Source organism: Zootoca vivipara, chromosome 1 (assembly GCF_965207765.1).
Source record: "Zootoca vivipara chromosome 1, rZooViv2.hap1.1, whole genome shotgun sequence".
Classification (NCBI taxonomy): Eukaryota; Metazoa; Chordata; class Lepidosauria; order Squamata; family Lacertidae; genus Zootoca; species Zootoca vivipara.
This window is the reverse complement of record NC_142582.1, coordinates 89,579,535-89,595,744: the sequence shown is the minus strand read 5'-3', so window position 1 is coordinate 89,595,744 and position 16,210 is coordinate 89,579,535. Positions and strand designations below refer to the sequence as shown.

The following is a 16,210-nucleotide window of genomic DNA, read 5'->3' as shown; positions in this document are numbered from 1 at the left end:
TATACAAACAACATACTGCCCCTCTGTATTATGGAGCCATTATTTCTAAACATCCCCCTATATCCATTGCTGATCAAGCTGTTCTTTGATACAAATCATAATGAATCTAGGGTGGCTATGGAACATTAAGAAAGGAATTACAAGTTCAAACAGTCTCTTTAATTATAAGTATTGGCATATTTTCCAGGCAGATACTTAACATATCAACTTGATAAAGCAAATGCATAGCCCAGTTAAAAGCTTTGTAGAGAAGCAGTGACAATCTTGCAGTTTCTGATATATTTATAATCAGTACACAGGTCTTATTATCTATTAGCACAAATGTGTGTTTTAGTAACTCTATTCCAGGATCAGTACTATCTTCTATAGTATTTGTCCTAGAAAACTTCTCAAAGTTCTAGATAACAGCAGCGTACAGTTTCCACTTAGATTTTGTACCAAAGCAAAAGTATGAGAGATCATTCTATTTGCCAGAGAAAAGGATGTAGTGGTTGTTAACAGAGATCCTCTCTAGCCTTCCCATTTAATCTGCTTGTGCACTGCTTTGTACAGAATCACACTACAAAATTGTCTGTCTCTGGAAAGTCTCTGTCCCTTGAACATGAAAGCACCCTCTATTCTTCTACATGAACTTTAGGCAGAAAACCAACTAAAGAAGTAGTATGTTCAAGGGAAGGCATAAATCAAAGTAGTTGACCTGTACATAACAAAAAAAGCCAAAAATGTTGGAACAGGATTTATGGAAAAGATGAAGCACATGAATGTGGTATTTGGAAAGCAAGTGGTAAACAGTCTAATTCCAGACAGTGGGGCTGGGGGGGGGGGAAGAACACTGAAATATGAAGATTACTTTTGCTCTGTTTAAAGTATGGACATCTATGCAGGGTCACTGAAAGAATAAGTACAGCACTGGGCAGAGCTCTCATTAAGTCACAAACTGATTTCTATAAACCGGTGGCACCAATAGATGAGATTCCAGGATGCATAACCATCAAGGACATACATAGTTAACAGACAGATGGATAACTTTTTGGGGGGGGGGCAGCACTTCCTCAAAGTCAGCATCAGTGCCTGATCTCCATCAGCCCCCCAAAGTTATGTGCATGGAAATACAAAACAGCCTGACTTGTGTGTGACTCCAAATGAAACCAGTGCTTAGCACAAGCTCTCAGGGAGTTCATGGCCACTTCACTGCTGCCAGATTGTTTTGCTGTTGCGCTGCGCTAAGCTGGGCTCATGGTTTAACTCTCTCCAGACTAACTGTGAACTGTAACCGAGATTTGTTCTTTGTTTATAGCTTGTGGTTTGGCTGGGAAAACTGAAACACAACCCTGGGTTCAAATTACATGGTAAGTCAAGCTTAGCATGGCACAGCAGCAAAATGACCAGACCTGCCTTGCCTTAACATAACAAGAACGAGGCAAACAAATCCATTTGCCTTTTAAAGTTAGCAACTTGGAGAGAGGAAAATGTGCATGCTTCCCAGGTTAGGGGGTACATGAATAATTCTTAGTATCCTTTCAAGGCACAAGGAGGAGGAGGAGGGAATTTAAAGCAAGTTTGGCAAAGAGGAAAGATTAGGAGCCAAAACTTCTTTTCTAGGGCCCTCAAGATTATACTTCCCATATCCAACTTCTTGCAAGGTTTTTGTCTCCAGGCAACAGAAGTGCACAGAGCAATAATTTCGTCTCACATCTTGACAAAGAATTCCCATGTTAACTGGCAACAATATTTTCTAGTTTGCTTTTAGCAGCTATGAGTGGTAGGGTGGTGTATGCAATGTTCGTCCAAGTAACCATTATTGATAGATAATCAATATGCCACTTGATATGTCTATATGAGGATGTATAAATTAATAATTTATTATTTACTAGAATTAACGATGGTATCCAATTGATTTCAAAAGGATGTAGGTACGCCACAAAGTATATCTGAATTGTGTGCAGTCTTGATTCTATCTTGTCCAATTATGAGACTCATCTTTCACAGATTCATAGTGAAGGTCTGACACCATTCCAATGCTTTAAAATAGGCAATGAAATAGTTCCTCTCTGCTGCATGTAATGCCACTATCTGTAAACTACTGTACTATTCTGAGCAAAGTTAAATATGGTTAACTGTCAAGAATGAGTACTATGCAAATCCCAATCATTAGTCAGTTATTACACCTTTTAGGTCAGGAAAGGAGAACTTGTGGCCCTAATTTCAAAAGCCTTCTGCAAGCTATCAAGTCAGAACTCTGACGAAACCAATCCATTCCTGCCCCAGCTACTCTCTGGGTAGTCACTTTTACCTCTGGCCCCAGTCACTTTCACAAAGTGGCCTCCAACAAATTACTCCAGAGAAGATGTGGCACTTCACAGAAAAAAAGGTTGCCTAGGTGTTCACAATGAATATCCCAACTTTGTTTCTAGGTTATTGTATCACATTTGCCTGACACAGACATAAAACCACCCAAGTTCTTAACCATGAGTGGGAGCACCCTATGGGCTCCTGCATAACTTGCACACTTCCTTCCTCTTCTGTTTTCACATAGGAATTGCCCCTCCCTTTCACTTCTGGAGCTAAACCTGGTTAGTACCACCTCTGTATCACAGTTAGCTCAAATCACAGTTTTCAAGCCTATGTCTAATCATGATTAAAAGGGAAGGAATACATGAGACAGAGATATTCTAACAGTGGTTAGATTAAGCAGTGTGCCGATCAGAGAAGTGAAGGTTGAACACTTGCTAATCCAAATTCAAGTTAATCTCTTGCTGGCATTAGATGGGAAACAAGGAATAACCTGCCACAAAGGTATAATAAAGGCAAGAAGACAATCTTAGATGTAAATTAAGCATGCTTGCATCACTGATTCTCACAATGCAATTTTATGCTTATTCTTCATAAACTGTTAAAGTTGTTTCATAAGCTAAAATAAATTATTCTGCTCAATATGTTGCATTCAGGCTTAACTTTAAACACACTCCTACAAAATACCAAACATCTGCTATTTGCAAATTAAGCAAATTAAGCAAAAAGTGAACAGTTCAACAAAAGTATTCATAGAGTTTCATTTATACATACCCATGTCTTGCAAGAACTCAAATTAAACAACCAAACAAAAGCACATGGGATTATTATTAAGCTCACAGGAGATTCCCATGGGCAAGAAACAGTTTTATAAATCAGCATCTCCATATGGGGACTGCTGCCATTTGTGTGGCTGTTGCTCAAACAGGAACACACTTGATTATGTAAGCTGGCATCTATAGGCACAATCCTTATGTGAAGGTGCATTTTCATACCCAGGATGATATATATGAGCCTCTCCCATAAACTGCTGGTGTGCATTTGAAGGGTTGCGAGAAAGAGCAAAGCAGCCCCTATGCCTACAGACCAGTCCTCTAAGACTGAGACTCTCAATATTCAGTTATTTTTTCAAGCTCTACAATAACAATAAATGGTAAAAGAAAACCTGAGTGGCAAGATCTGAGCCATCGCTTAGCCCAGGACTAGCACAGACTAAACAAAAGAAAGATATAGCTCACAGCATACTTTAAAGATGAAAAAGCAGGGAAGATAAAAGTTTTTCTGGACTCCAGAACATGTGAGGTCAAAGAGCTGATCTCAGTGCCTTCAATGAATGTAAATTCACTTTAGCAAATTGTGTGCACCTTCTTTAGGCCTACTTTAGTATAAGAGCTACTCCAATAGGCAATTCAGAAGGTGAAAACAAGCTCAGTTTTACATTTAATAAACATAAAATGAAAGCGGAAATTACATCCAACAGTTTGATGGTGATATTAATCCTAGTGCAAATAAGTGCTGTTCTGGATATGAAGGCAAAGCTACACCAAGGCCTAATTATATGGTGCACACAGATTGTCCACACTAATAACTTGCTTACTGATTTGTTACTGGATGAGGACTGCAAGTACTTTCAACATTAGGCTATTTTGTTAACAGGAACTAAATTATTTGAGAGAAAGCAAAAATTATGGCAAGTAATTATGCTAGTTAAACCATCCTAGAAGGTTGCACATACACATTTTCTTCAAAAAGTACCATCCTTTGAAGTAATGTTTGGTTGAGACAACCACGCAACTATTTACAAAAGTGAAAGAACTCTAAATAATACTGACAGGAAGCGATCTTGTAGTTTTGCACAACAGAAAATGATCCAAGAGATACAGAGGCTCCATACAAAGGCACTGGCTTCATAAACAGAAAGCTGGAGTTCATTACAATAGAGATGGTGCTATTAAGAAAACAATTGCAATGACTAGCAGTGTTACATCCCGGACTCCGATTACTTACCAACACTTCCCTGCTCCTGCTCCTCCCCTTCAGCAAAAATAGTCTGGTTTGGTAAGCTATTCCTAGAACGAGTGACTGATTCTAGTTGTGAAGCCCTTCCCAACAGAGATAGCTCATCAAGCACCTCTCCCTCTTTGGCATCCAAATCAGATTTAGAAGTTGTGAGTTGTTTTATGGTATCTGGCATCATTAGATTTGGATCGTTCAAGCAGGCTACAGTACTGCTATCCAAGCTTAATACCCTGGTACGACTCTTGGCACTGTTTGCACTGGAAGTCCGTCGTGTTGAGTGCTTTTTGCCATTTGCCTCAGAGGCCAGGTGGATTTTGTAAGTGTACTCCAAGTCTGTGCCCCTCTCTTTTGCAATATATTTGGTCTTTAGAGCATTGAACTTTCCCTCAGGAGACTGGCACGAATGGGAGGTGGTGCTGGAAGAGCTATCACTGCTGAACTGGTGGGCTGACTGCATGCTTGAGGTCCTGCTCAAGTCACTTTGATCACTTGAGTCCTCGTCATGACAAAAAACTGCACTGTGCGGTTTGGTACCAGAGACACCTCGGAAGGAAATATACTCCTTGTGTCGACTTGTGTCAAAACTACTAGCCCGTTTTTTCCCTGTCCTTCTCCTGCTGGACTTGTGAGCTGAAGCTGTTCGGTGAATTAAGCTACACGATTTGGGCCGTACATCCCCGTCCTTTTGCTTTCCAACCATCTCCTTACAAATTCTCGAGTCAACCGCAGAAGATTTCTCTTTCTGCTCATCTCTTTTCTCAACCGTTTTCCCGGGAGGCTGGTCTGCTTGCGTCGTCAGTTCATTTGCGTGAGGATTCTTATTTGCTTCCTCTGAAGCAGAGGTACTAAGAGCCCTCTGATTGTGTACCTCCTCTGATGTGTTCAAACTGCCTTGCTCTTGAAAGTTACTGCCAACACCCATCTCTACTGCAGTTCTTTCACTACTAGTCCTTTTGTCAGTAGCAAAACTACCATCATCAGAATCAACAGAGCAGTCCTTTTTCTTGCTGCTTTTCTTCTCCTCTTTAGGCGACTCCTCATGCTCTGACAACACACTTTCTATGTGAGTGGAGCTCGTCTGCTCACTTTTGTAACTGCTAACAGTACTGATAGTATCCCGATCAGTGCCACTACAATAGCTCTCCGTTGAGCCACTACTTCGGGTACTGAGGCTTCTTAGACTATCTATACTTTTGTCCGCTTGTAATGATTTGCTCTTGCAGCTTCTGGCCAGCAGCTGTGGGCTGCTACATTTCAGAATATCATCCAGTTGAAAGACTCCAGAAATGCAGGAGTTCTCAGCTAAGGATTCTTTGGATCCAGATCGAGGCTTGGAAGCTTCTAATTCACTGACAGGATCCAGGCCTCGCCTTTGCTGATAGAGGGGAAAGTCATTCAGCGAAACATCTGGAAAAGCAACAGCTGAACTAGAAGTCCTGGGCACCCCTCGTGGCCTATGGTCTTTCCTATAGGAGTGCGAATGCAAAGGCACGAGAGAAGCCATTTCAGTGTCACATGCATTAGACATAGATTGATCTACATGGTGGTTGTTAGGGAGGCACACTTTGTCAGTGCTATCCCGTGGCAACTCCTGTGCAGATGATAATGATGGTTGAATGGACACAAAGGAATCAATGGAGACCAGATGGAATGCCTTCCGATCAGCTGCCAAATCTGTTTTAAAAATAAATAAAAAAGAAAGTTGTATAGGCATGTTTGCAAATTTGCAAATTAAGCTAGTTGCTTTATGTTCAGTAGCTTAAGTTCGGGCAAAGAAAGCAATCAATTTGATTATATTTTTGTAAATTTCTACATGAAACAATTGCTGTTTGCTTGTTCACATTTAAATAGTGGTTATAAAATACTGTTTAAATTATATTCCCTTTTCATCTAACATGTACACATAGCATTTACTCTGGTGGCCACTATTAAATTACACAGAGACAGGATCACTTCTGTAAGTTTCCACTACATAAGCAAATCTTATTTGAGAAAAGATCAGAGCCCATCAATGCAGTGCAATAAACAATAGTAACTAAGGTGACTGTTCTATTGAATTAAGAGTAGTGTAGGCGATAAGTCTTTCTCAGGCATTATATTCAGGGTACAACTCTGTCTGGGGTTCTTGCACACTTATTGTGGAGGAAATGGACTGCACCCACTTGAATGTGGTTATCTTCCAAACTACCTGTGCAAATAAATAAGGTACAATTCAGTTCATTTGTTATATTCCCCTAATAATAATAATAATTTATTATTTATACCCCGCCCATCTGCTGGGTTTCCCCAGCCACTCTGGGCAGCTTCCAAGAGAAAAATAAAATAAAATAATCTATTAAACATTAAAAGCCTGCCTAAACAGGGCTGCCTTCAGATGTCTTCTAAAAATCTGGTAGTTGTTTTTCTCTTTGACATCTGATGGGAGGGCGTTCCACAGGGCGGGCACCACTACCGAGAAGGCCCTCTGCCTGGTTCCCTGCAACTTGGCTTCTCACAATGAGGGAAACGCCAGAAGGCCCTCGGTGCTGGACTTTAGTGTCCAGGCAGAAGGATGGGGGTGGAGACGCTCCTTCAGGTATACTGGACCGAGGCAATTCACAATATGCCACATCCAAGATTAACATAAGGTGGAGTGTTCTCCTTGGAATGTAATGCCAGAACAGACATAGTGAATGTTGTTGTGCATGCTGCTTTAAGTGAAGGTATCAAGTCCATATTATTTTTGAGAAATATACATTACACAGTGAAATCAAATAATGGTTTGGCTGCAAGTTCATCTTTTAGGGGCCTTCTTTTCCACACAATTCTAGTAGTGTTGATTGCAATCAACTCTTTTATTTGGCATGAATGAGAAATTAGTTCAGTCTACAATTTAAATCGATTGTATATTGTCTCCCTGCTTATTTAACTTATATGCAGAATTCATCATGCGAAAGGCTGGACTAGATGAATCCCAAGACGGAATTAAGATTGCCGGAAGAAATATCAACAACCTCAGATATGCAGATGACACAACCTTGATGGCAGAAAGCGAGGAGGAATTAAAGAACCTTTTAATGAGGGTGAAAGAGGAGAGCGCAAAATATGGTCTGAAGCTCAACATCAAAAAAACCAAGATCATGGCCACTGGTCCCATCACCTCCTGGCAAATAGAAGGGGAAGAAATGGAGGCAGTGAGAGATTTTACTTTCTTGGGCTCCTTGATCACTGCAGATGGTGACAGCAGTTACGAAATTAAAAGACGCCTGCTTCTTGGGAGAAAAGCAATGACAAACCTAGACAGCATCTTAAAAAGCAGAGACATCACTTTGCCGACAAAGGTCCGTATAGTTAAAGCTATGGTTTTCCCAGTAGTGATGTATGGAAGTGAGAGCTGGACCATAAAGAAGGCTGATCGCCGAAGAATTGATGCTTTTGAATTATGGTGCTGGAGGAGACTCTTGAGAGTCCCATGGACTGCAAGAAGATCAAACCTATCCATTCTTAAGGAAATCAGCCCTGAGTGCTCCCTGGAAGGACAGATCGTGAAGCTGAGGCTCCAATACTTTGGCCACCTCATGAGAAGAGAAGAATCCTTGGAAAAGACCCTGATGTTGGAAAAGATTGAGGGCACTAGGAGAAGGGGACGACAGAGGACAAGATGGTTGGACAGTGTTCTCGAAGCTACGAACATGAGTTTGACCAAACTGCGGGAGGCAGTGCAAGACAGGAGTGCCTGGCGTGCTATGGTCCATGGGGTCACGAAGAGTCGGACACGACTAAACGACTAAACAACAACAACAACACAATTTAAATCAAGCCAACCAGATTCACTTCAGTCTGGCTTCAGGCTTAGGTATGGTACTGAAACAGCCTTGATCACCCTGACCCATGACCTTTATCAGAAGAAAGGCAGGGAGAGCACTACCCTCTTCATTCTCTTGATATCTCTGTATACTCCATTGAGTATAGGAGGTGCTGAGGTCTAAACCACTGAGCCACTTGGGCTTGCTTATCATAAGTTCAACAGTTCAAATCCGCCCAACGGGGTGAGCTCCCATGCTTTGTCTCAGCTCCTGCCAACCTAGCAGTTCAAAAGCATACCAGCGCAAGTAGTTAGGCAGGTACCGCTGCGGTGGGAAGATGAACGGTGTTTCCGTGTGCTCTGGCTCTTGTCACAGTGTTCCGTGCACCAGAAGCAGTTTAGTCATGTTGGCCACATGACCTGGAAAAGCTGATTTTAGACAAACACTGGCTCCCTTAGCCTGAAAGCGGAGATGGGCGCCACAGTAGAATTTGACTGGACTTAACTGTCCAGGGGTCCTTTACCTTTTACCATTGTTGAGTATGGTACCTTCCTTGAACAACTTTGGGGATTGGGGCACTGTTTTGCAATAATTTCACTTCTATCTGCAGGGCAGGTGACAGAGATAGCATTTAGGGAAGCTTGTAATGTTTAATCGATTATTGTATTTCAAAACTTCTCTTGGAAGCTGCCCAGAGTGGCTGGGGATGGGCAGCCAGATGGGCAGGGTATAAATAAATTATTACTCAGACCCATGGTATTTCAGGGGTCCATCTTGCCCCCATGCTGTTCAACATCTATATGAAACCACTGGGAGCTGTCATTGGAGTACCATGCCTTTGGTATGGAGATGTCACCCAGCTATCTTTCCATGCCAACTGAATCAAGAGGGGTTGTTCACATGCTGAATCAGGGTCTGGAAAAAGTGATGTGCTGGATAAGGGTCAATGAACTAAAGGGGATCCTGTGAATCAGTTTCAGGAACCAGCTTTAGATCGGGTAACCCTCTTCCTGAGAGGTATGCCATCTGGGGACATTCCAGCTGTTGGTGGAAACACAGGTGATCTGTGGCAAAGGGAACCTTTGCCCAGCTAAGGGTGTCTCATCACCTATAGCCATTTAACCTCAGTGAGTCATGCTGATAACTTCCCAGAAATTTTTATGCTATCAGCCAAAGGTCTGGATAAATAATCAGTGATTCCCAAACTTGAGTCTCCAATTGTGTTTGAACTACCAGTACAATTCCCGCCATCCCTGACCGCTGGTCCTGATAGGAGATATAGTCCAAAAACAGCTGGAGACCCAAGTTTGGGAAACACTGCTATACATGTTATTAATAACAATAGGACGAAGAATCATTTGTGCACCTACCTAGTGCGTACAGAACATGTGGGAGAAAAATTTGTATCAAAACACAGCTATCAATCATATTATGCACCTCCAAATTTAGGGATGCTGCTTTGGTTGAAAAAAACACATTTAACACAAAAATGCATGCAATTTGTTCCCCTGGGGAGCCAAGAAAGCACCTAAAATGCTTTATCTTAGAGGGAGAATGCATGTAAAATGTGCAATTCAAATGCAAAATGTCTGTGCATTATTTTAAAAATCTGTAAAAAACAAAAACAAACCTGGACAGATTTATGACTTAGTGCATGCAAAGCTAACTTAGCATGGAAATAAGTCTGATTTGTCAATTTCAGCAATTCGTCACTGTTAAAAGTAACATACATCACATTGATAGAAAGCTTAAATAATGGAAGCATGAAAGCGGTACAAGGTAGAGATTATGAAATAAATATTATGGATACAAATTTGGAAAGGGAGAACAAAATGTTTGGGGACAGATCAAGAGGCAAAGCATTGCATTTACACAAATATATAAACAAGCCCACAGATAATACCCTCCCTGCCATCAAATTAGCACATTTTTCCTGACTGTTTTCAATCTCTCCTATTTGCTTATAGGAAGCTTTGTCCAGTGACAGAACTAAACTCTTGATATACGTATCAAGAAGCCTTTATCTAGATAACAAGGAGTGGCTTTCATCACATACAATTAACCTAATAACAGTTGTCTATGTCTTTGGTCATGATGTGCATTCTGGTAAGTAAAGTAAAAAAATTCCTTCAGTAGCACCTTAAAGACCAACTAAGTTTTTATTTTGGTATGAGCTTTCGTGTGCATGCACACTTCTTCAGATACAGTGAAATGGTAAGTGAATATGTGGACTGGGCTTTACAATGTCTGTACCGAGATCAACATACACTCAGCTCAGCAATTCCCACTGTTGGGGGAGGGGGGGAGAAAACAGAAATGTGTATGTGTGCAAAAATATATTTTAAAAGGAGAAATCAGGAATGAGTTGACTTTCTGGTGAAGTCTTGTGTCACAACAGAAAGAATTGTGCACATCCAATCATTAATGTTGTATGAATGTCATGTTAAGTATATAAGCTTACTGAGCAAAAAAATGCTGCAGACTGGAAGCCTGTGAAAATGCCATATGGTCATGTGGGAAGATCTCTTAATTAATTCTGTTCCAGATAAACTTTAAAGAAACTCATCAGTGTTTCATTCTAACTTATTGCAAACCTATGTCTATGAATACTCATATTCTATGCATATGCATCCACTGAGGAAAGCACAGTAAAGTGCATCCTTCACATTTTGCCAGAAAAATAGAATAGGCATTAGAAAACTTTTAAAGGGTGCTAATTTATTTGACCGGGTTCACACCATCAATTTGCTTATGGAACAGATTTATGATGCATGCTTAAACCTATCAATTGGTCATAGCACAATATGCAGCTAAACTAATAGCACCATGCAAACCCATAATTTCTAGACAGTGTTCATCTTGACCTAAATAGCATCTCAATGAGCTTAATATATGACAGCTTGCATAACAACATAATGTGCCTTACCTTGCTCCTCACTCCCTTCCTTACAGAGACTAGAACTCTGGCCAAGACTCAGACTGATATCATCAGAAGTCTTTGCAGTGTCTGTATCACCTGTACATCAACAGAAATGGTGTGTTAGTTTATAAAGCTGTATCCTGCAAACCTAATAAGAGAATGTGTCTTTGAGGGGCATTATTTCCAGCTGGATACTTAAGTACTGCACGTGATATTATTTAAGTAAGTTACAGCATTCCATCCTGCCAAAGTACCAAATGAACACAAAAAAGGTAAAGGACCCCTGAACAGTTAAGTCCAGTCAAAGGCAACTAAGGGGTTGCAGTGCTCATCTCGTTTTCAGGCTGAGGGAGCTGGCGTTTGTCCATAGACAGCTTTCCGGGTCGTTTGGCCAGCATGACTAAACTGATTCTGGCGCAACAGAGCACTGTGACAGAAGCCAGACCACATGGGAACACTGTTTACCTTCCTGCTGCAGCAGTACCTGTTTATCTACTTGCACTGCCATGCTTTCGAATTGCTAGGTTGGCAGGAGCTGGGACAAAGCAATGGGAGCTCACCTCGTCATGGGGATTTGAACCGCTGACATTCCGATCAGCAAACCCAAGAGTCTCAGGGGTTTAGACCACAGCACCACCTGCGTCCCCCCAAGTACCAAAATGAGCACAATAGCATTGGTACTCATTCCTCTTGTACTAGGGCAACACTGCATTTTACAGCTCATGAAGCTATGTGCACGTTTAAGTGAGAATTACCAGAGAACTTTTGTTATTGGGTGGCATACAAAGGCTGTACAGAAAATAAAATAAATAATGCTGTGCAGTGAGGCTGCTACTATGTTGCCCAGTCACCACCCTGTCCACTATTCCAGTATCAGACCATTTCTGATGCCAAGAGAGATATCTACAAAAAACAGTATACACCCACCATACCCAATCAAGAGCCCTAGGCCCTCTTTCAACAGCAGCTCTCATAAAAATGATACGATGAAGTGATGAACAACAAATGCTAAAACCAAGGGAAATTTCATAATTTGAATTGAAACTGCAATTTTTGCCTTGCATCTCTTGCCTCTCCACAGAGCCATCCAATACTCAAGAGTTTTTCTAGCCTACCTTCTCACAGTTGGAATGCAGAGCAGGAAGATTACCAGACACTTGTCAATTAGTATGCACAACATTGTGACACAGAGAGATAAAATCTGTCCAAAGCAGAGAAAAATCTTGCTAAAATGGCTAGGACAACAGGAGAGGGAACCTGGACCTTGAGTTAGTAGCAGCTATCTACTTAGGCTGTCAGAAGCACCAATATGTCACAGAATAGGAAGTCTTTCCCAATCTAGAACCCAATGACAAGAAACCCCAGGGATTGGCCTAGAGAACACACAACCAATGGTCTGCTACCAATCTCTGGCTGCTTATGGGTTCTACGATGCTAGGCAATATAGCCCAAGAGTATGGGCTGTGCATGATTTCAAGATATAGTGGCCAGGAAAGGGTGTGCCTATTGGAGGAAGTTAGGAACCTTTCCCTACCAAAACCATTGGGTTATACAGGTCATATCAAATACAGAACAGTATGATCCAATCAAAATGGATAGAGATTGTTCTGATACTATAAGCAATATTTACTCAAAACTGGGGGGTGAGAATTACTACAAAGCATAACATGAAAGCACTGAAGTATTTAGTGGTTAGTTATTTCGCCAAAGGCATGAACACTAGATAGGAAAGGTCATCAACCAGCTCACTTACTGTAAGCTTAAATGTCACAGAACACACTTATAAAACATTCAATAATTCGTATATTCACTGACAAACAAATGCTAATTTTCTATTGTATAAAGTCATCTAATCCAAAATATTTTGGTAGAACAGAAAACTTCTATTTGATGTGCCAGATCATATACAAGCAGCAAGTTAGCATAATATTGCAACCACTGACTACAGGAGAAAATGTGAAGTGGAGAAAAATATGGCTCCTGTCAATCTGTTTTATGGGTGGGTGCAGCCGTTTTATGTGAACAAGCTGCAATAGCATTCTATTATAACACTTTTTGCTAAGTCTTGGTGATCTTTACAGATAGTCCTACACTGTGCATTGCTTTCCCATGAACCAACTGTATGTTGATAAATTGAAAAGGCTACTTGATACCAGTTGTGCCTGAAGATGAATTTAATAATTAGGCCTTACCTTTAATGGTAGCTGCAGTTCCACGCCGAGATAAGCCAGATCCGATCTAAAATGAAGCAACAAAGTTTATTTACCTGCCTAAACAATTATGACTGGCAAAGACAAGTTAAATACCCCATTTCTCCCATGTGTGCAGCAGGAGTATGGCACTTGCAAGAATAATAAAGAATAATAAAACCTCAAGAGCTGCATCCACTGGTGCTCCTTGTGCAGATAGCAGTCTCTTTGATCCAGCAGAGGCTTCTGCCGGTGGAATGAGGAGAGAGATGACTTTCACCAAGTCCCTCTGCAGTCTTTTGTGCATGCTGTGCCAAAGAGTTCCCCAAACTTCTGCAGCAGATCTGGGGAATTGGCAAAAGTCACCTCCCCCTTTTCTACTGATGGAAGCCTTCACTAGATTCAAGTGGCTTCTGTCACTAGATGCAACCCAAATTTGCTTGTTTTCTCTTTCTGAAAAAGCCTGTATGTTGCTACTAGGTTGCTCCTTTTCTAGAAACTGATTCTTCAAAACTTCATAGAATACTTTTTTGTAAAGAGAAAAAAAGCAAAGTAATTAATTTGCATGTTAGCAAGGAAACCCCGGCAATTAATGCCACAAAATAACTGCCATACATGAGGACACTTAAGTTTGCTGTTTTAGTGACAGGAGTTAAAACTAGATTCCTTTCCACAAACACACCTTCCCTGCCACTCACAAAAGCATTTGCGCCTCAGACAACAACAATAATTAGCTGTGAAAGAACAAACAGGTTTAATCTCTTTCCATTCTCACAAATTCATCTTCACAAAGTTTTGGCAACATCTGAAGAATAGGAGTGTATTATGTGTTTCAAGGAGCCACAGCAGCTCAGGATTAAAAACAAAATGTATAAAGGGCAGCAGCAAAAACAAAAAAACAAAAACAAAAAACCTTACTTCACTGCAGGAACAGCTTCAACATGCAACTTAGAAACATTTTAAATTACACAATTTTTGATCCACACAATTTTGAAATAGGTAAGAGTTTTCTAAAACCTGAAAAGCTGAAACCAACAAACTAATAAAGTATGTTTAAAAGGCTAGCAAAATGAGATTCTCAGCTGTCCTCAGACAGAGAAGACGGAACTAAAAATAAAGGTAACATTATGTATTGGAGCATATTTCTGCTGAACTTAACTGGAACAACAACAGTATCCATTATAATGGCCTATAAAAAGAAAGCAGTTGTTGCATGATTAATTCTTACCTGGTTATTTAGGTCTAGGCCAGCAAAGGAATTTCGTGAACTACAGCCTACAGGAGGAGTGGCTTCTCGTACAAACTCTGACATCTCGATCCCTCCACCAGGATCACTAAATATGAAATGTTTAAGAAATCTTAAATATTATTCTGGTTGTTCATGACAAATAAGTCAGAAGACAGATCTGGGGCAAGTCTCTAGACAGCTGATAATGAGTTCATCTACTAAGCATATAGAACAGGGTTGTGAAACCTTTGATACTCCAGATGCTGTAAGACAACAACTCCAATTATCACTCCTATCACTGACTATGATGGCTGAGGCTAATAGAGTTGGGAGCCCAACAACACCTTGAGGACTAAAGGTAAAGGGACCCCTGACCATTAGGTCCAGTCACGGATGTCTCTGGGGTTGCGGCGCTCATCTCGCTTTATTGGCCAAGGCAGCAGGCGTACAGCTTCCGAGTCATGTGGCCAGCATGACTAAGCAGCTTCTGGCAAACCAGAGCAGCACACGGAAACCTTCAGGACTACAGATACAGAAACACCACTACTACAATCAAAGTTTGCAGCAAAGTTTCAAATATGGCTGCAGAGATTTTGCTCAATTCCTTCCAACTGAAATAAACTTAGACAACAGTGCTTGTCTATATTTAGGATGTAAATCAGATATTTAGGATGTAAATAACAGATTAGAAGACTTCTCCAACAGAATGGATGGACTTGATGAACTACGTTCAAGGGGACTAAACTTGCAGAAAATTGCATTCAAACATAACTATGCATGAGTGCTAGTGGGTTAAGACCACAGAACTAGATTGCTAGACTCAGTTAGGTTACACCCCTCACCAGAACTACAACATGCTTTAAACTGTTTAAGCCTTAGGTCATGACAAGGGGGGGGGGGAGTACCCATCATATGGACTTACAGTAAGTTTCCTTACCTAGGTCCATTACTGTCCTTTCTTCTGGCAGAAGAGTTCCCTTGTTCTGTTTTTGCACCTCTATCCATACGCTCACTGGCATTCTTCTCCACAATCTCACCTTCATCAAGTGCCCTGTGCAGACGGTAGTTTACCATCTTCAGAATAATGAATAGAGTGGCTATCACAGGGCAGTAGATTGCTACTATCACCATGGAAGAAGGAAGGGCCTTTCAAAAGAGACAAAAATAAATGAAGTCATTAAGGATGCAAACAGAAAAGTCACCTGTCACCAGGATCTTGAAGTTTGTGGATGGCAGTCTGTAATACCTTCTATAAATACCATTTTTATACCGCATTCTATGCAATGTTGTCCAAAACAGGTCTTATTGTTATACATATTAGGGTCATGGGGAAGAATCCTGAATCATATTCACATACTTAACCACACACAAGTTCATTAATGTTATCAAGTAACGCTGAATTGAGTAAATGTATTCAACTGAAAAAACAGCCCTCTTCGTGTGGTAGGCTAAAAGTTAAGTAAACATGTGAGGGGGTTAGTGGGAATGAACATGCTAGTTTAGGGGTAGGCAACCTAAGGCCCTGGGCCGGATGCGGCCCAATCGCCTTCTCAATCAGCGTGTTTTTACATGAGCAGAATGTGTCATTTTACAGTGGTACCTCTACTTACGAATTTAATGCGTTCCAAACGCACATTCGTAAGTTGAAAAAAATTGTAAGTCGAATCCCATAGGAATGCATTGGGAGAAAAAAATCATAAGTCGAAGCAACCCTATCTAAAAATTCGTAAGTAGAAAAAATCCTATCTAAACCGCATCCAAGATGGCGGACGGAGCT

At 40.9% G+C, this 16,210-nt stretch overlaps 1 protein-coding gene across 3 annotated transcripts in view; it reads right to left on the bottom strand.

The window, feature by feature from the left end:
• PCNX1 (pecanex 1) overlaps nucleotides 1–16,210 on the bottom strand; it is an 84,115-nt gene that overhangs the window by 51,646 nt on the left and 16,259 nt on the right. For all 3 annotated transcript variants that reach the window (XM_088669970.1, XM_088669973.1, XM_088669978.1), the window contains exons 2-6: nucleotides 15,371–15,579; nucleotides 14,434–14,539; nucleotides 13,209–13,254; nucleotides 11,023–11,112; nucleotides 4,300–5,985 (exon numbers count right to left, since the gene is read on the bottom strand). In XM_088669970.1, the coding sequence (XP_088526096.1) occupies nucleotides 4,300–5,985; nucleotides 11,023–11,112; nucleotides 13,209–13,254; nucleotides 14,434–14,539; nucleotides 15,371–15,579 (2,137 nt within the window). The remainder of the gene's footprint in view (nucleotides 1–4,299; nucleotides 5,986–11,022; nucleotides 11,113–13,208; nucleotides 13,255–14,433; nucleotides 14,540–15,370; nucleotides 15,580–16,210) is intronic.